The 20,850-nt window shown below is 41.8% G+C and overlaps 1 protein-coding gene across 3 annotated transcripts in view; it reads left to right on the forward strand.

Annotated features, from left to right (window-relative positions):
- Window positions 1–227: 227 nt before the first annotated feature.
- The window catches only part of LOC135102911 (opsin, ultraviolet-sensitive-like), a 38,507-nt gene continuing 17,884 nt past the window's right edge, over window positions 228–20,850 (forward strand). For 2 of the 3 annotated variants that reach the window (XR_010269836.1, XM_064008564.1), the window contains exons 1-7: window positions 228–531; window positions 4,469–4,628; window positions 11,774–11,904; window positions 13,273–13,403; window positions 13,765–13,866; window positions 14,615–14,752; window positions 16,452–16,523. Coding sequence is in view for 2 of the 3 variants with exons in the window: in XM_064008564.1 (XP_063864634.1) it covers window positions 483–531; window positions 4,469–4,628; window positions 11,774–11,904; window positions 13,273–13,403; window positions 13,765–13,866; window positions 14,615–14,752; window positions 16,452–16,523 (783 nt within the window). In the remaining variant the exon portion in view is untranslated. The remainder of the gene's footprint in view (window positions 532–4,468; window positions 4,629–11,773; window positions 11,905–13,272; window positions 13,404–13,764; window positions 13,867–14,614; window positions 14,753–16,451; window positions 16,524–20,850) is intronic. The other variant, XM_064008565.1, reaches the window with a different exon arrangement.

A 20,850-nucleotide genomic window follows, 5' to 3' on the forward strand; every position in this document is an offset into this window, starting at 1 on the left:
GACCTGAAAGTAGCTAACATTTTCTTATTTTCATGTGACCCACAGATTCTTCTCATATTGTAAGAGAAATCTTTTGAATATGTTGTATTTGTTTTAAGTGTTGCATGCGTGTTTAGTTTGCAAAGTTAACAAGTATTCTGGGATTGAATATTGATTAAATTATCTAATAAATGAATAAGTGTTCGTTGACACTAGCTGCTGTTTTGTTTGATTCTTTGCAGGGGACGGCAGTGTGCGTGTTGTATGTAGCTCGCCAGGACACACACACACACACACACACACACACACACACACACTCTCTCTCTCTCTCTCTCTCTCTCTCTCTCTCTCTCTCTCTCTCTCTCTCTCTCTCTCTCTCTCTCTCTCGCTCTCTCTCTCTCTCTCTCTCTCTCTCTCTCTCTCTCTCTCTCTCTCTCTCTCTCTCTCTCTCAAATACATCAAACACACACACACACACACACACACACACACACACACACACAATGAACGTGACAACGAACGAAACGCGGTGTGGCGTCCCAAGATGTCTAGGTAAGTGTGTGCGTATGTGTGTGTGCATGTGTTTCTTTCAGTGGACTGGCCTAGCAATGGACCGCGCTCACAATTTTTTTTTTTTTTTCGGTGCCTTATCCCAACAACGTAATTCTAACAGGCTCTAGGAAAAAGACATTTGGGTTTTTAGGGAGTATTTTCATGATTCTACATAGTGGCGATTTAACAAAGCTTCTGCTCCACCAGCGCTAATCATCACCGTGGCCCTTGAATGTAGTCCTAATGGGAACTCAAAACGTTTGAAAAATACGGAGACTGATCAATTCTTTCATCTCTCAGTAGCTTGTTTCCAGGGTTGAGGTTGTGAAATTCCATCTACCTATTTTTCGTTGGTTTTATCTTTTATCAGTATGAGTTTATGTTGACAGAAATTCTTGCTCTTGTTATCTGCGGAATGCGTTATGATGTAAATGAAGCAGATGAAAAGTGAGAAATGGCACATTAACTTTAGAGAACCGTGTTTGCATTCATTTCTTTAGTTGCTTTCTTTACCTTCGCAAGGAACTGCCAAGATTGTGAGGAAAGGAGATAATTGGTTGGATGTACAATTGCAGTGACAACAGTGCGCCTTTGTTTTTATTTATTTATTTTCTTGCTCGTGGCCTGAGAATGAGTGTGAAGGAGGCACATCAAAGAATCGTTGCAGAGGGCAGGCTTCTTATTGCTCTCTTATGACTCCATTGAACACGCAGGAAAAGTACGTAGTTAATCGATTACAAAGATAGAAAAAGATGGTGGAATCTACAGTTGGAAGTAGATAAGCCGATTTGAAAATCTTTTTGAACTTTTTGATGCGACAACTTAGCGGGCTTTCTCCCCCCCCACCCTCTCTCTCTCTCTCTCTCTCTCTCTCTCTCTCTCTCTCTCTCTCTCTCTCCTCTCTCTCTCTCTCTCTCTCTCTCTCTCTCTCTCTCTCTCTCTCGGTCGGTCTCATAAGTATAGAACAATAATAACTCTCTTCTATAACCAGATTGTTGATAAGGCTCTGTTGATAACCCTCTCTTTCCATTCTAACGCATTTCACAGACATCGGAGCACTACTACTTTATTATCATATAGTCATACACATGCTAATGATGCGTGGAGTTTATGGTAAAGACAACTTGGTGGGAAATAATTTTGGAGCTGCACTCTTGAGCTTCCCGCCTGATGAGGACTTCGCAACTCAAACTACAACGTGAACTGCAGCACAACTCCACTGTGCTGTCCCTATTTCTCTTACTAGAACTTCCACTGTGATGTCATATTTCTCTTAGTAGAGGTGTAAATAATGTTGTTCACTATGACCGTGTTCACGTGTCGTAGATACGTGTACACCGTCTCACGTGAGAGCCCCTACCGATATCCAACTCTCACGCCACTCGCCCTTTTCCATCCACCATATATAGTATACTAAGGTCCATATTCTGAAACACTTCTGCGCTGCAAGTACACTACTTAAAAAAAAAGAAAAAATAGTGGAAGTTACATAGGTTTTGAGAATGTTTTCACGGTTCTAGTGACAGATTAACAAGATTCCTATACTGTACTCGTATTATTAACAGGAAAAACTCTCCTCAGAGCTCGACTGATCATCTCTGTGGTCTTTGAAAATACTCGTGGTGAGAGAATAAAGTGTTTCAGAATACGAGTCTAAGTCTCACGTGAGTGCCCCTACCAACATAACTTCCCTGCCTCACGCTACTTACCCTCTTCCTTCCTCACACGTACAAACCAAGTCTCACGTGAGTGACCCTACCAACATACTTTCCTGTCTCGCATGCCGACATACCATGTCTCCCTACCGACATACTCCCCTGCCTCATGCTACTCCCCCCTCTCCCTTCCTTTGACCCCCTCTCGTCAATACTATGGCCGAGATGCTTTAGTGAAATGTCGGCAGTAGTCACACGCCTCGGCCGGGGTGACGGGAACATTTCTCCTGTTTGGGGTAGAATTTTGAAACGCTTTGGGCTCTCATAACTAATTTCACGCGCACAGAGACGATTAATAGGATTCTAATTTTTTTAGAACATCCCTAAGTATTATGAAAACGCCCATGGTAACTTTAATAACTTCAATGACTGGTAACTTTAATAACTTCAATGACGGTCTGTTGTAATTTGCCACTATAATGACACCGAAACTTTTAAAGAAGGCATATGTCGAGTAACCTGTATGTCCGCTTCCACTGAGCTTTGTATTTCCTTTCTTTATTTTTTCATGTTCTGTTGGAGTAGTCTCCAAGAGTGACAAGTACACTTATGATCAGTAATTATTTCCTCGTATCCTTATGCCAGGTTTGAATCAATTACGTCTTGCCCTCTCCTCCACAGTCTTCCAACTGGTTGTTTTTTATCAGACTTCTTGGTCATTTATTCTCGTTCATTCGAAACACGTAGTCACCCTATCCCTCTTGCGCTGATCAGTCTTCAGTATTGGAGTATTGTGTTAATCACCTATTCCTCTGTTCGTCCTCGTTCCTCACTCTCTATTTCAGCACCCTAAGCCAAATCAATCCTTCCTTGAAAACTTCCAAGAATCTTTTGGCTTTTCCTATAGTTTCTTCGTATGAGCTCCTTTCAGTTCCAGTTTTAGGGGCGAGTATCGTCACCTCTTCCGTTCTGTTTTGTCACCAGTGACCCCAAGTACATGTATTTGTTCACTCTTTTATAATTCACGTCACCGATGTCTGTCCCTCTTCATGAATGGCTGGAAGCTCGGCTCATCATCGAGTGGCTAGAGACGGTAGATCGTGGAGTTGGTGTGATGCTGTAAGCCATTGCATTACGAGGCTCAGTATTCAGGCACTAAACATTGATTTGATTTGCGATATCAGCGATGGACTCATCAGCAAAATATCAATTTTGAAGATACGTACACTAAAATCAATATATCAAATGACTGGGTACAGCTTTAAAGCGATATTATATTGTTCGTAGGGTACGTAAATAGCAGATAAGTAGGTAGATGGGTGGGTTGATTGATTTTATGGATGAGTGAATTGTTGTATGTGGATGGGTGAGTGAATGGGTAGGTGGATAGGTAAATGAGTGGTTTGATGCGTGGATGGATGGGTAGGTGAACTGATGTGTGGATATTTGACTGGGTGGATAGATGGGAGAGTAAATGGATGGAGGGATGTGTGGATGGGTAGATGGATTGATGTGTGGATAAATGGATAGGTGAATGGATTAATATCGGATGGAAGGGTGAGTGAGCGAATGAGCCATTTTTGTTTGCTGTCGACGAAATTCCAGATGAACGACTGCGTGTGTGAAGGGACGCGCTCAAGAAATTGTCTATTTTCAGAAAGTTGACTGAAAAAGTTGACAGAAATGTGCTAGTGTGACGGTGCCTTTATGTTTGCTGTGACGCTTGCGTTTGCTTAACCTTTACAGTCATCGATGGTGGCAGGGGTTGCACGTGATACTTTTAGTATTATCAGACGAGGATCCGCTTTTACAAGTGTATGGATTCAAGGCAGCAATCCCTGATTAAATTATAAAGTGGTGGTGAGCGGAGTTGCAGTCGTGACGGTGCCATGGACATGCTTATTGTGACTCATAATAGAACGTTCACATTCAGTTAATTCTACAGTGTTCCATTTGACGCAATATAGTGTAAGCGAACGTAGTGGCTGATTTTCATTCACTTGATGATCCTAAGCACGATGTAACAACGCCTTGAGTTTCAGGATACGAGTTGCCAACGGGACTAATTCTTGAGACTTTGTGCCCACAACTGTGCTCTGGCGGCTTGGTCACCTCCAGCCTCAATGGTTTCATAATTATGTGTTGTAAGATGAGGCGATAACAAAAAAAAAAAAATCCACTGTCACAGTTATTTAGTAATTTATTTTTCAGCATTAAAATAACAATTCCAAAGGTAATATCCACACCACCACTCACGTGTCCCTCTCCTTCCCACTCCCCAGGAATGGACGCGCCAGTCGACTTACTGCCGCTTATTCCTGAACACTGGCTGGCTTTTCCTGAACCATCCACGCTCACCCACGCCGGCCTCGGGGGTCTCTTTCTCATCATCACTCCAGTTGCATGTATTGGCAACATAGCCATCATATTTCTCTACTGCAGGTGAGCCATTTTCCTCTTCAATGAAAAGTTAAATAGCTCAGTGTGTGTGTGTGTATGTGTGTATGTGTGTGTGTGTGTGTGTGTGTGTAGTAATTAATCAGGTGGACAGCACCGTCACGGCTGTGAATCCTTATTACAAAATTATTACGCTGCTTGTTTGCTGCACAGGGACAGAAAACTCATTATTGAATAATGAAACGTCAGAGAAGTTTTCCACCATTAGTATATGGATTGGTGTTACCAGGATGGTAACGCTATCCGCACATGTGCCGGCAAGCTTGCTATAGCCGCCGCAGGCCAAGGCTGAACAAGAAGCTACGCCCCTTGCTCCTGTCTTCTTTCAGCGAGGCAGATGACTGGCCAAGGCGTAATGTTCCAGCTTTTACCCAAAACTTTGATTCTTAAGATATTGTCCAATCACTTTATCAAATGGCATTGCCCTAAGCTGATTCCCGAAACTATTTATTGAAAAAAAAACAAAAAAAAAACATATAAGTATCAACCTTAAAAAAAGTAGAAACAAATCGATATAATATTTACCGTAACTCATCCACATGACTTTGCACGCGCCACGTCAGTCTCGTGGATGAGTTCAGGTAAGTCATATGATTGTTTCCACAACTTTTCTGTAAGGTTAATGCTTTGTTGTTATTATTGTTTTCATATTTGCATTTTCGAAAATCACCTTAGGATAAGACTGATTTGATAACGTGATTGAAAATATCATAAATGTTAAAATCAGAGAAGTGGCAAGCACACCGTCAAGTGCACCAGTCAGCTGCTCCGCTGAGAGGGAAAACAGGTAAAGAGCTTCTAGAAAGGATTAGGCTTCGATGACTAGCTGTGCGACTGTGGTATCATAGTATCAATTATCATATTGCATCGCCATTTATTGGCAAGCTCACATACAATTTTGATAACTCTACTGCCCTCTATTGTCAAGTTTTTAAGCTTAAATCAGACTTAACTAGCGAAGCAACTCATGCATATTTCCGAGCTATTAACGATTATTAATAATTGTAAGGCGGCTCGTGTATGCTGAGGTCTTGTGACTCCCAGACAGGAGGGCAACACACTAACTCCCGTCTTTTCTCTGAAGATGCCAGTATGTAGCAGGTCACACTGACTGTCACGGTCGCTTGCTTCTATGGTGCCAGAGCGAGGAGCGTGTACATTTACCATATATACCACATGTTTTTCTGTTTCGATTAAGCTGCTTTCACACAATTTTTTTTCTGCTCACAACTATCTGCTCGGATAACTGCTGGGGCAGCTCCTTTAAACGCTCTATCCAATCCTGTCCCGTCATTCACGTCTAATTAAACTTCACCTCATATAATACATATTCCCTAAACCTATATGCTCTGGAACTTCTCTGGACATACCTGTCTACCTCGCCTCTTCTAAATTGTTCTCTCCAACAACTTTCCAGTTGCTTTCCTGTATTCTCATGTTAGCAGGTGGCTTACTCCACTTCGATTGTGTTGACTCCTACATTACCTATCCCGGACCAGTCCCACCCCATAACCTTTTTTTCCCTTCCATTGTGTACGTATTCCGCATTACAGACGTCCCATGGAAACGTATTCAATTAAGGGCCTAACCTGCTCGTATCCCTTGGTGTGTGTGTGTGTGTGTGTGTGTGTGTGTGTGTGTGTGATGTGTGTGATATGAGAGAGAGAGAGAGAGAGAGAGAGAGAGAGAGAGAGAGAGAGAGAGAGAGAGAGAGAGAGAGAGAGAGAGAGAGAGAGTCAAAATTTCACCAGAACAATACAAAAACAAAAAAAAAAAATAAATAAAAATGAAAATAGCAAAATAGTCTCGGAACACAAACTGACAAACTGAATAGTTCATCTCATTTGTATAAAGATAATGATTCATAAACTGTAGGTGAGACCGCATGTTCCCCTTAGTTGTTTAGGTAATGGTTTTCTGTATGTATCTGACACCTGATCATTTGCACAGATATGTTCTTCTCGGAATCAAATAAAAGACGTTCTCGTAGAAATAGGGATAGAGAAACAGAGAGAGGAAGGTCAATTTATTTCCTGCCTTTTCATTCTCTCTCTCTCTCTCTCTCTCTTTTTTTTTTTTTTTAGCCGTTCAGAGTCGTAGGTAAAAGGAAGCGGAAACAAGAGAGTTAACCAGTAAAAGACTATATAAACGAGCGAAAATGCTAGTTAACTCTTGCTCTGATAAGGTAAACAGAATAAGGGAAAGAGTAAGTAGAATAAGTCTTGTGCAGCAAGGCAGGGAGGAGAGGAGGCATGCTGTTAGCAATTTCAGGAGAGCAGTGAGGATGGAAATAATTTTAGAAGAAAGTAATAGATGCAGCATTGCGGCTGTAGATGAGAGTATCAAGGCAGTTTGTTAAAGAGGAGGATTCGATGAGATTAAAAGCTTTGACTCCATTCTTCTTAAAAGGATCTTGAGTATTTAACCTTTTCTCCATATGTGGGAGCAATGCTCTATACCTGTACGTACAAGGCCATTGTAGAGTAAGCAGATGGGAGGAAGGAAAGTATTGGTGGATGCAACACAGAACACCTAACTTCATTGAAGCAGCTTTAGCAAGAGAATAGGTGTGAAAATTTTAGTTGTGATTTTCAAAGGAGGACAGTTCAAGTATGCTCAACGTAGAAGACAGCAATAGTTGAGGGACACCGAAGAAGAGGGATATAATTGTCTGGAAGGTTTTGTTGAGTGGACAGTTGAAGGAATTGAGTTTTTGGAGCACTGAACAACATAAGGTTTGCCCTGCCCCATTCTGAAATAAGAAAAGTCAGGTAATATATGGTTTTTCTGCGTGAGCTGTTTAATTCCTGCAGAGTTGGACGTCTGACAAATAACGATAAGAAATGCAGAGTAGAGTCATTGGCGTAAGATTGACAAAAATTTGACTGAGGATGTCATTTATGAATTATGGGAATAGGGTAGGTAAAGGGCAGAGCCTTGTCGAACACCAGTGTTAATAGGTTCAGAAGAACAGTGGCTGTCCACCACTGAGGTCATAGAAGGTGGAACGGAAATTTGAGATAAAGGTGCAGAGAGAGATGGCCAGAAACTATTTGAGAAGCTTAAATATTGAGTATTTATGGCGGACTCTATAAAAAGCTTTTGATATATCTAAGACAATAGCAAAGATTTAACAGAAATCTCTTGAGAGGATTATCAAGACTAAGTATCAAAGACTCAGTGTATTGTCCTATAACGTAATTCATACTGAAGATCTGAAAGAAGGCTGTGCACAGAGGGATGCCTCAGAAATTTCATCCTAAGCATATGTAGACTCTGAAGCTTTAGAGAGACAGGAAATCAGTAGTTTGAGGGATCGGAGCGGTCATCCCTCTTAAGAACAGATCAGATGTAGGCAATCTTCCAGCAAGAAGGAAAGGTAGATGTTGGTGTACAGGCAGAAAACCTTGACCAGGCAAAGAAGCACAGTTGCAAAGGACGATATGAGGGAGGGACTCACTCCATTAAGACAATAAGCCTTCCGAGAATCCAGGTCAGAGAAGGCACATAAAACATCGTTACGAAGGATTTCAATAATAGGCATAATATAATCAGAGGGGGGGGGATGAAGGAAGAACGCTCTCTGAATGACCCGAGTGAAGTTATTATCAAAGGTCAGAGTTGAGTTGTCAGCAGAGATCAGAGAGAAGAGTTCACCTTTAGAGATAAACGAGATGGCAGTGGAACCACCAGGATGAAACGGAAAAAAGATGAAGAGGCAAAAAGAAAGTTTAATTAGCTAGATTTTGACATTTTTACTGATAAGAGCTTTTTGGTATGTTGGAGAACAGATTTAGCATGAAATGCTGTTTGTGAGCAGTCCCTCCATCCTAGACAGCACGAGAACAAAATGTTCAACCAAGGTTTACGAGCTATGGGGTTAAAGAAAGTGCGTATGCGGAATTTATGCTTCTATCCCAGAGTCAATCATCTTTACTACGCACTCTACACACAGAGATGGATCTCTGTTATGAAAGCATTAATTATTTCAGAGAAATCATGATGGTACTATATCCGGTTCTCACACTAGCAGACTTGTAGTGCCACCGTTTTGAGGATTCTAAGGCGGTACTGGAGTGACAGGACAAGATAAAGAAATAAGCTTGTGATCGGAGGAGTCCAGCGGAGAGAACCGTTTGAGAATAAACTGAAGGGTTGGGGGTTGGAAACAGGTAAAAAAAATTTAGGTTCATATTCAGGATGGTCAGAAATGTGGATAGGCGCTACACTAATTGCTCTAGGTCATGTAAAATAGTTTTGTTTCCAAAGTTGATCAGCAAAAGCTGGAGGAAATGGATGAGTGTGTTCTACTTTGTAAGTCGAAGAATTTTACACAGTTGAAGGAGTTAGGTGAAAGAGAAACAACACAAATTAGTTTAGTGACTGACAATGAAGTCAGAGAAAGTTAGAGGAGGTATAGAGATAATGCAACCGAGGCCTTATTCCATTGCCTTGTTTGAAAAAAGGGGAGAACATCAATTGGGAAGGACCTCATGACATCCTAGTACTACTAATTGTATCAGAAACTAACACAAGCACATCTCTATCATACCTGCTACCAGGGTGCTACTGCCGTATCATTGTGGCCCTCAAGAACATGGAGTTATACATAGGAACCTAATTAATGCTTGAACTAACAGCGCCTCACAACGCATGCATTCGTATATCATTACAGGAACAGCAAGGCATCTCCAGAACTAAATTAATATCTGTTTAGGAAATCTTTCCCTTTTTAAACATTTCCGTGAGCGGTACATTAACAGGCTTTATTTTCCTCCAGTGTTCTGTCCATGGTCGGCCTCTCTTGTGCATAGAAAAATCAACTAATAAAACAGACAAATTTCAGAGCACATATTCGTTTCGAACTAATATAAAACCTGAAAGCATAACGCATTGCCACCACGAGTAACGGCATACGAAAATAATGGTACTGGTGTTGAATTGATCCACTACCTAATCATTCATTTTGGCGGCGGAGCGTCGCTTGTGTTCACTTTCTGGTTAGTTTCCAGTCCACACTTTTTACGATGATGAAGAAAGTAACTATTTTAAGAAATGAAATAGTTAATTCATTCTTCATGTTTCGTATGATTGTGTCGAGCATTAGAGAGTTGTGCATTATAGAGTCGTGCATTAGTAAAACCACACACTGCTGACCCAACATACCACTCTTGTGGCATCCATGTTTCACTAACAATAAAGGAAAAAAAGTAATTGACGAGTGTAAAGAGACTATATAAAGTCCAGCCGCCATTGCTATTTTTAGGATGTGCAAGGATAAGATAAACTAGTTGAGGCAATGTAAGGTTATCAGATCTAGCTCAACTAAGTTACTATTCTCAAGTAACCCTATCTAACTTATCCTAACGAAACCCAAAAGTAGCAGAGGTGAGAGATCTTTACGTGATTCATGTAGTTTAGTGAATAACTGGCAGGAATGAGAGAGAGAGAGAGAGAGAGAGAGAGAGAGAGAGAGAGAGAGAGAGAGAGAGAGAGAGAGAGAGAGAGTTGCTGGGGAAAGTGGCGTTGAATACTACGCACGCGTCTTGGTAATCGATTCTAAAACACCACCTCGGAAAAGCCAGAAGTGTCGGCTACGCGAGCATACTTTTCCTCACCGGCAGTTTGTTTCCTTCAACAGGCCGCGGCTTTCATCTCCTGCTGCTCACCTCTCGGTACTGTCTTGTTGAGGAACTTTACATAATAGTACGAGCATTTAATTAAAATCTAAATGCCGAAGAGGAGGTCAAGTATTCTCCCCTTCTCCTCTCTCTCTCTCTCTCTCTCTCTCTCTCTCTCTCTCTCTCTCTCTCTCTCTCTCTCTCTCTCTCTCTCTCTCTCTCATGTTGCGTTTTGAAGTAAAAATCAAAGGGATTCTCTCTCTCTCTCTCTCTCTCTCTCTCTCTCTCTCTCTCTCTCTCTCTCTCTCTCTCTCTCTCTCTCTCTCTCTCTCTCTCTCTCTCTCTCTCAAGTGGATGCGGTCTTTTGTTCCATTGTCCCACTCTTCTTACTTATTTTCACTAGTTCCAAATGTTTAACTGTTTCGTTGTTTCACTGTCCCGGGATGGCACCGGTGCATCACTCCCCCCACTCTGGCATCTGGCCCTGAGAGACCCCACAGTGGCTTCGAGACGGGATATTTTTCTAAACAGCAGAGGCAAGAAAGCTCCCTATTCCCAAATGCCACTTGTTTTGTGATCCCGAGTACATTATACATAATCTCTCTTCATGTACTCGTATCTTGATGCCGTTTTGGAATTTTTTCTCAAGGGATCATCCGTCTTCATTTACTTCATTAACCGCTGTGACAGAAACCTAAAAGCAGAAATTTAGAAAAGATTGCTCTCTCTCTCTCTCTCTCTCTCTCTCTCTCTCTCTCTCTCTCTCTCTCTCTCTCTCTCTCTCTCTCTCTCTCTCTCTCTCTCTCTCTCTCTCTCTCTCTCTCTCTCTCTCTATATATATATATATATATATATATATGTAAGACATATTTATATAGATGAGGGTAGAATGATTAATAGAATATCCGCATATGGAATTCAAGTAAAGATTGGTGGAGCGAGAAGACAGGGAAAGAACGGAGAAATCAGGTCAAGGAAGTCTTGTGTTACAGCCTACAGGTGTAACACAGGTGTAACACAGTTGTCCAGGAGGATGACAGGTGTCAGAGACTGAGAGTTGACGCGAGGTGGCACATAAGGTAGCGACGCACTGCTGAGATCTAAGTGTGCAGACTGAACCTCGATAATTCTTGGTGTGTGTGTGTGTGTGTGTGTGTGTGTGTGTGTGTGTGTGTGTGTGTGTATACACACACGCAAACACACAAACATGCACATATCGTGCCCCACTTTACCCTGTAGTTTCTTCTTTCGGTGGCGCAACAGAAATTTTATAACACACAAAAATGCAATTACGAAAAACAATACCAAAACACAAAAGCCATTCATTTCTCACACCTCCTCCCCCCTCCTCCTCCTCCTCCTCCTCCTCCTCCTCCTCCTCCTCCTCCTCCTCCTCTTTGTCTTTCTCTTCTTGCTGCTTTTCGTCTTCTGTTCTGTTCCTTCTCATAGTTACTCATTTCTCACGTCCTGTGTGTGTCTATGTGTGTGTGTGTGTGTGTGTTCCGTCAGGTGCCGCCGTTTGCAGAGTTCGTCCAATCTATTGGTGATGAACCTGGCGATGGCTGATCTCCTCATGATGTCCAAAGCGCCCATTTTCATCGTCAACTCTTTCGCCCAGCGCCCCTACACCGGCCGATTGGGTGAGTAGGTGTCCCCCCCTCCCAACTTTCTCTCTCTCTCTCTCTCTCTCTCTCTCTCTCTCTCTCTCTCTCTCTCTCTCTCTCTCTCTCTCTCTCTCTCTCTCTCTCTCTCTCTCTCTCTCTCTCAAGCGTAGGAGTTCTTTACCATTATCTTATTCCTACAGCTTGTGTGTGTGTGTGTGTGTGTGTGTGTGTGTGTGTGTGTGTGTGTGTGTGTGTGTGTGTGTGTTTCAAGATTGATCAAGCTCGTAATTTTTTTAGTACCAATTTATCAATAGCTTGCATACGTCTCTTTAATAATGTACCGATCTATTCATCCATTTAGGAAACTGTACTTACATATCTTCATCTTTTCTCTTGAAAGGCTTCTTGTTGCGTCCGTTTGGCGTTGGGTTTCCTTGCTAAATGAAACAATCCACATGTATATCTACCATTTCTATATTTGATACATTTGCCTGCCATAATCATGTCTTTTCCATCTTTATGGAAAGTGAAATATGAGGTGATTTGATTTCGTATAAATTTTCTTATGCATTATTTTTTTTAATAATCATTTATATATTTTTCTAGTTTACAAACCAAGTAATTATAATTTTTGTTATAAATGAATATCTAATAGTTTAGGTAAACACCAATGATTAGAAAATACCAATGCATGTTAAAACAAGAGGTTCTCCCCCGCGTGGAATGCTCTCGCTTACCTCTGCTGTGTGACTTCTGTCCTGAACAAGACGCTCATTATCTCTTGAAGAGCTTTTCAAGAATAATAAAATTAGTGCCCCACTGGCTGTAGCCATTTTTCAATGTCAAATCTGTGGAAGCTCAAACCTTCCCCTTGGGAAGATTTCAATCGGGGCGAAATTTATCGTGACAGATTTGGACAGGATTCCATTCAACCTGCCATATTTCATTTCATCATAGTTTACAGTTTCGGGGTGATTTCTAACCTAACCTAGAAAATTCAACGATGCACTATCTGACTGACCTTTCATTTGCATGCACTGTATCAAAAGAAGTACTCTGTGATTAAGATTTTCAGCTTCGAATGGAAGTTTAGCTTACTTGAAGACCTTCTTGGAAAATGACCGTCGGGATTAGATTATTATTATTTTTTTTATCAATCCAGGACTGGATCCCTCTGTGCCTGCAAAATTTCATCCGATATGAGCTGATAGTTTTGACTGCCTAGAACGCGTGCGTGCATTTATCGGTAGTATATTGCATGACCACATCAGAAAACAAACAAATAAATAACAGATAAACAAAATAAAGTGAATGAAATAAAAGAGTAGCTCTACTTTTCCAACGAAATCAATGTACATGTAGCTGGGCGGGTAATGACATGAAATCGCATTACAATTGCAACAGGGTGTGAGATATACGGGTTCGTGTCCCTGGTGGCTGGCCTGTCCGCCATCTGGTTCCTCACGGCCATCAGCCTGGACAGGTACCGAGTGGTACGCCTCTCCATCACCCCCAGAATGTCCTCCAAGTCCCAGGTGAGTCTGTTGTGTCATGAACTCCTCCGTTACTTGTTTTGTTTTGTAACACGCTGACAACACTTTGAAACATCACCAGACTTAGTGTTAATTTGTGACATGCTGTGTATATCATCACTTATACTTCACTGGCTTTAATATTTGTCTCTGGAAATGCTTATGAAACCTCCCACACAGACCTCTTTATTGTGTTTCCTTGAGTGTTGACGGCATCAGCTTTAATCATCATTAGTCTTATGGAGTCTTTCAGAACGACAGCTGAGTTTTATTTATTTTCTTCCTTACCTGATGGCTCTTTAATCTTAATTTTTCCATTTATCCATAGACCCTGACTCTAGTTCTAATTCTTCTCTGTTAAAAGCCCTCCTCCCTCCAGACGCGGGTGGTGGTGTGGGTGGTGTGGGTGACCTCCGTGGTGATGGCCACTATTCCACTGCTAGGGTGGAACCGTTACGTGCCTGAGGTGAGCCGTGCCTTGGTGTACTCTCTCTCTCTCTCTCTCTCTCTCTCTCTCTCTCTCTCTCTCTCTCTCTCTCTCTCTCTCTCTCTCTCTCTCTCTCTCTCTCTCTCAAATTAAGACGTAAGGGACAAATGGGATAGTGCAGTACAAAGAAGAATGACTAAGAGATACAAGGTATGAAGAGAGATGGAGATTAAAATTTAAATCTACGTTCATTATTGAGGCGTAGATTAAGAGGTGTGTGACAGAGATATTTCAGTAGCATTACGGCTATAACAAAGGTGATATAAGCAAAATCCTCGGAGTTCATAATCATGAGAGGGCCAGCGATAACTGCTTCAAGCCTGATAAATTTAGATATAAAAAGAAATAGGAAAGAATAAATTGGTTTTCAGATAGTGATATATGATTGGAATAAACTCAGTAATTAGCGAATTTTCAGGGATGAATCATTAGAGAGCTTAAAAAGAGGAATAGATAAATTTACGGACAGCATGATTTATAATATAAGGAATGCCACGTGCAGGCCTGCTGGTTTCTTGTGGCTTCTCATATTTTCTTATATCTCTCTCTCTCTCTCTCTCTCTCTCTCTCTCTCTCTCTCTCTCTCTCTCTCTCTCTCTCTCTCTCTCTCTCTCTCTCTCTCTCTCTCTCTCTCTCTCTCTCTCTCTGATCCGCGCACCCATCCATCCTCCTACCTCCCCTCCACCCCCACCCAAGTCTAATAACCGCTTTTCAATGTGTGGTGCAGGGCGTGCTGTCCGGGTGCACCGTGGACTACCTGTCTGAGCGGTGGCTGGATCGCTCCTACGTGTTCCTGCTGCTCCTCGTGGCCTGGACCGTCCCCATGGCCGCCGTGCTCTTCTCATACATGTACATAGTCTTCAGGGTGAGGCACACTGGAGGGACGCCAAGTGCAGGTTGCAGTGTTAGCATAGACTTATTTAGAGAGAGAGAGAGAGAGAGAGAGAGAGAGAGAGAGAGAGAGAGAGAGAGAGAGAGAGAGAGAGAGAGAGAGAGAGAGAGAGAGAGAGAGAGAGAGAGAGAGAGAGAGAGAGAGAGAGAGAGAGAGAGAATGGCCTAAAAGTATGTAATTAGTGGGATAAAATTTTTTACCAGTTCTTTAGATTTTTTAACAGCCCAAAGCCAAACAGAGAGTGTAGGGGTGCACCGCACGTGGCGCGCCGTGGAGCAGTGAAGCGACCTGCGGGCCGGGGAATGGAGGCTTAAGGAAGAACAGCTTCCTGTGATCTGTTTCTTTTATCAACTCAGTATTTTTTACCAGCTCAAAGCTAACATTGGGTTGGTAATCCTTCTTGCGTCTCCTTTGCTCTGGCCATCTCTGAATAAGAGAGAGAGAGAGAGAGAGAGAGAGAGAGAGAGAGAGAGAGAGAGAGAGAGAGAGAGAGAGAGAGAGAGAGAGAGTATATATATATATATATATATATATATATATATATATATATATATATATATATATATATATATATATATATATATATATATATATATAAACACACACACACACACAAATAAAATGTAGTAATTACATGAATTTTTTGACATTGTTATTGATGTTTTTTTTCCTTTTTTCAACATTTCCTTTTCCGAGGTACCACATAATCATTACTATGAAAAATTCGTTTTCACACTTTCACGTTCCTTTGTCTTATTTTTGTTGTTTCCTATACAGAACCTTTTTTTTTTTTTTCATCCACTGCTCCTTTGTTCCTACTCTAACTGGTTTCTAATAGTTCTTCATATTTCCACAGATAGTCTTATTCATTACACTCTGACACATCACTCGTACGCCTTCCTCTCCTTTCTTCACGTCCATGACCTTCCATTCTTTCAACATTCCTTGGTGACTGCAATACATTTCCGATCACAAATATAATTTGTAGCATCTGAAAGTCCTACTCATGATCTAATACAATGCCTACGTAGTTTTGAACGCCTTAGATAGTGCCAGATAGTCACTAATTAGCTCGGTGTTTTCACTTTTAACTCAATTCAATTGGTTCTCAATACAGTTCTATTGGTTACCTTTCTTAAGCATTCACAATCCGTATAAAAGAAACGCGATTACAGAGCACTCCTACGTGACCAAGAAGAGAGGAGCAGGCCAGTCCACCCTCCTCTTAACTTCAATAGGACTTGGGATTCACTAAAACCCTCACTTCTTGTCCTCAGTGGGAGATTCCTTACATTTCGAGGATTAAGCATCCCTCTTGTACCTTTGATGTTGGATGAAACATTTTTGTCGACGCAGCGTAGGTATTATGTTGCTTCTTTCTTATTGAGACTGGCGCACTCATATACGACAGCCATGTTTACTGATCCTCTCAAGTAGTGTACAAAGAGTGCTTGGCTTTTCGTCTCTTAATCTCCCCACATGTCTCTCGATCGTCAGTCACACTGCGATGGATGTGCGGCTTGTCTGGCGTGGATACTCCCCTTCGTATTTTCTACTTGCCTTAACTTTAGTTCAAAGCTGTAATTTTTCCATAAGATTTTGTCTTCATCCTTATTTGTCTGTTCCTGGTGCTCTCTCCCGCGCCACTCACCGTTTCTCTCTTCGCTCACAGGTGAGGCGAAGTAGAGAGGAGCTGCGACAACTCAGTAACCAACATCCTGCCTTCTCGCCCCCACAAAGGAAGGTTAGTGGACTGTTCCGCTTGCACTGTAACTTCCCTATTGTAGTAACATGTACTGGTATAATGCTTACCATTATCTAGCTCTCTTTCTGTTACGTATACACTTCCTTATGAAAGAATTAGGAAGTACAAAATATTAGAGCTGGTGCAGAAATATCTACTAAATGATTGTTGCAGTCTTGTTTTTATGTATGAATTTAAATTAAAATTTATTAGAAATCCATGAAATAGTGAAAGTGATTTCAGTACCACATGAAAGGTATACTACCGAGAGTTGATGAACGAATGTTGCGAATACGTTGTGTGTGTGTGTGTGTGTGTGTGTGTGTGTGTGTGTGTGTGTGTGTTTCATAATTTGAATAGTGTGTTGACATATTGTATAGACATATTTTCATTCGCTTAAACATGGGATTACACATACAACCAAACAGCAATAAACCTTTAGGTCTTAGCATGCCTGTTTGAAAACTAATTTTACTCTTAACTGGAACTTTGAAATGTAACTTCATAGTGACACTGGATTCGTTACACTAGAAGTATTGTCGTCTGTTTGATTATGCACTAGTGTGACTTACGAGAACATGGGCTATATTCTGAAACACTTCTGCGCCTCTCCTCCACTACATTCGGAAAGCTCTAATTAAAGTTCCATGGGTTTCTAGGGTTGTTTATGATTCTAGTGACAAATTAATTAGATTTATACATTATTAAAAAGAGAAACACGTGTGATAATCTGTCTGATCATCTCTATGGCCTTTAAAAATAGTCGTGGTAAGAAAACAAAGCGTTTTTGAATATCGGCCCATGTCATACGCTAGGCTAGGTGGGCCTCCCTCCCCACCCCTCAGACAAGGCCGGGCTACTCGCGAACCAACCAGCCAGGACACTGACAAAACCTCCGAGTTGTAGGCGTGACTTTTTTGTGGCCTGTTTCTTTAGTCTATATTGAACCAAAATTATAAAAGGTACAGGCACTCGTAGCTTTGTGAAGTTTCATAGAGATACGGAGTGTCATATATATTGCAGGAGAGAGAGAGAGAGAGAGAGAGAGAGAGAGAGAGAGAGAGAGAGAGAGAGAGAGAGAGAGAGAGAGAGAGAGAGAGAGAGAGATTCATTCATTCATTCATTCATTCATTCATTCATTGACAAATAGAAAGATAGACATACAAACAAAAAGATAGGTAGATAGATAGATGGATAAATAAACATACAGACAGACAAATAGAATGATTGATGGATTGATTGATAGATGGATAGTTAGATAGATACTCGTACATACATAGACAGATAGACAGATATATTGTTCAGGTCTGGACGCAGCCAGTGCAGCGTTCACAGACCGGCGCGCGGGAGTTGAGGGGTTGGCGCTGTGCTGTCCGAAACAGGAACATGATTGACTGATAGACAAAAAGATAGATAGATACGTAGATTGATTGATTGATAGGTAAATAGATAGATAGATAAACATATTATTATTTTTTTTATGTAGGAGGGACACTGGCCAAGGGCAACAAAAATCCAATAAAAATAAAAAAATGCCCATTGAAATGCCAGTCCCATTAAAGGGTCCAAAGCGGTAGTCAAAAATTGAAGGATAAGTGTCTTGAAACCTCCCTCTTGAAGGAATTCAAGTCAGAGGAAGGTGGAAATACAGAAGCAGGCAGGAAGTTCCAGAGTTTACCAGAGAAAGGGATGAATGATTGCGAATACTGGTTAACTCTTACGTTAGAGAGGTGGACAGAATAGGGGTGAGAGAAAGAAGAAAGTCTTGTGTAGCGAGGCCGCGGGAGGAGAGGGAGGCATGCAGTTAGCAAGATCAGAAGAGCAGTTAGCATGAAAATAGCGGTAGAAGACAGCTAGAGATGCAACACTGCAGCGATGAGAGAGAGGCTGAAGACAGTCAGTTAAAGAGGAGTTGATGAGACGAAAAGCTCTTGATTCCACCCTGTCTAGAAGAGCAATATGAGTGGAACCCCCCCAGACATGTGAAGCATACTCCATACATGGACGGATAAGGCCCTTATACAAAGTTAGGAGCTGTGGGGGGGGGGTTTGAGAAAAACTGGCAGAGACGTCTCAGAACGCCTAACTTCATAGAAACTGTTTTAGCTAGAGATGAGATATGAAGTTTCCAGTTCAGATTATAAGTAAAGGACAGACCGAGGATATTCAGTGTAGAAGAGGGGGACAGTTGAGTGCCATTGAAGAAGAGGGGATAGTTGTCTGGAAGGTTGTGTCGAGTTGATAGATGGAGGAATTGAGGTTTTGAGGCATTGAACAATACCAAGTTTGCTCTGCCCCAATCAGAAATTTTAGAAAGATCAGAAGTCAAGCGTTCTGTGGCTTCTCTGCGTGAAATGTTTACTTCCTGAAGGGTTGGACGTCTATGAAAAGACGTGGAAAAGTGCAGGGTGGTATCATCAGCGTAGGAGTGGATAGGACAAGAAGTTTGGTTTAGAAGATCATTAATGAATAATAAGAAGAGAGTGGGTGACAGGACAGAACCCTGAGGAACACCACTGTTAATAGATTTAGGAGAAGAACAGTGACCGTCTACAACAGCAGCAATAGAACGATCAGAAAGGAAACTTGATATGAAGTTACAGAGAGAAGGATATAGAAGCCGTAGGAGGGTAGTTTGGAAATCAAAGATTTGTGCCAGACTCTATCAAAAGCTATTGATATGTCCAAGGCAACACCAAAAGTTTCACAAAAATCTCTAAAAGAGGATGACCAAGACTCAGTAAGGAAAACCAGAAGATCACCAGTAGAGCGACCTTGACGGAACCCATACTGGCGATCAGGTAGAAGGTTGTGAAGTGATAGATGTTTAAGAATCTTCCTGTTGAGGATAGATTCAAAAACTTTAGATAGGCAGGAAATTAAAGCAATAGGACGGTAGTTTGAGAGATTAGAACGGTCACCCTTTTTAGGAACAGACTGAATGTAGGCAAACTCCCAGCAAGAAGGAAAGGTAGATGTTGACAGACAGAGCTGAAAGAGTTTGACTAGGCAAGGTGCAAGCACGGAGGCACAGTTTCGGAGAACAATAGGAGGGACCCCATCACGTCCATATGCCTTCCGAGGGTTTAGGCCAGCAAGGGCACGGAAAACATCATTGCGGAGAATTTTAATAGGTAGCATGAAGTAGTCAGAGGGTGGAGGAGAGGGAGGAACAAGCCCATAATCGTCCAAGGTAGAGTTTTTAGCAAAGGTTTGAGCGAAGAGTTCAGCTTTAGAAATAGATGTGATAGCAGTGGTGCCATCTGGTTGAAATAAAGGAGGGAAAGAAGAAGAAGCAAAGTTATTGGAGATATTTTTGGCTAGATGCCAGAAGTCGTGAGGGGAGTTAGATCTTGAAAGGTTTTGACACTTTCTGTTAATGAAGGAGTTTTTGGCTATTTGGAGAACAGACTTGGCATGGTTCCGGGCAGAAATATAGAGTGCATCAGATTCTGGTGATGGAAGGCTTAAATACCTTTTGTGGGCCACCTCTCTATCATGTATAGCACGAGAACAAGCTGTGTTAAACCAAGGTTAGGAAGGTTTAGGTCGAGAAAAAGAGTGAGGAATGTACGCCTCTATGCCAGACATTATCACCTCTGTTATGCACTCAGCACATAAAGACTGGTCTCTGACACAGAAGCAGTAGTCATTCCAAGGAAAATCAGCAAAATACCTCCTCAGGTCCTCCCAACTAGCAGAGGCAAAACGCCAGAGGCACCTTCGCTTAGGGGAATCCTGAGGAGGGATTGGAGCGATAGGACAAGATACAGATATGAGATTGTGATCGGAGGAGCCCAACGGAGAAGAAAGAGTGACAGCATAAGCAGACTGATTAGAGGTCAGGAAAAGGTCAAGAATATTGGGCGTATCTCCAAGACGGTCAGGAATACGAGTAGTGTGTTGCACTAATTGCTCTAGGTCATGGAGGATAGCAAAGTTGTAGGCTAGTTCACCAGGATGGTCAGTGAAGGAAGAGGAAAGCCAAAGCTGGTGGTTAACATTGAAATCTCCAAGAATGGAGATCCCTGCAAAAGGGAAGAGGGTCAGAATGTGCTCCACTTTGGAAGTTAAGTAGTCAAAGAATTTCTTATAGTCAGAGGAGTTAGGTGAGAGGTATGCAGCACAGATAAATTTAGTTTGAGAGTGACTCTGTAGTTGTAGCCAGATGGTGGAAAACTCGGAAGATTCAAGAGCGTGGGTACGAGAGCAGGTTAAATTATTGCGCACATAAACGCAACATCCAGCTTTGGATCGAAAATGAGGATAGATAAAGTAGGAGGGAACAGAGAAGGGACTACTGTCAGTTGTCTCAGACACCTGAGTT

Source organism: Scylla paramamosain, chromosome 8 (genome assembly GCF_035594125.1).
Source record: "Scylla paramamosain isolate STU-SP2022 chromosome 8, ASM3559412v1, whole genome shotgun sequence".
In the NCBI taxonomy this organism is placed as follows: domain Eukaryota; kingdom Metazoa; phylum Arthropoda; class Malacostraca; order Decapoda; family Portunidae; genus Scylla; species Scylla paramamosain.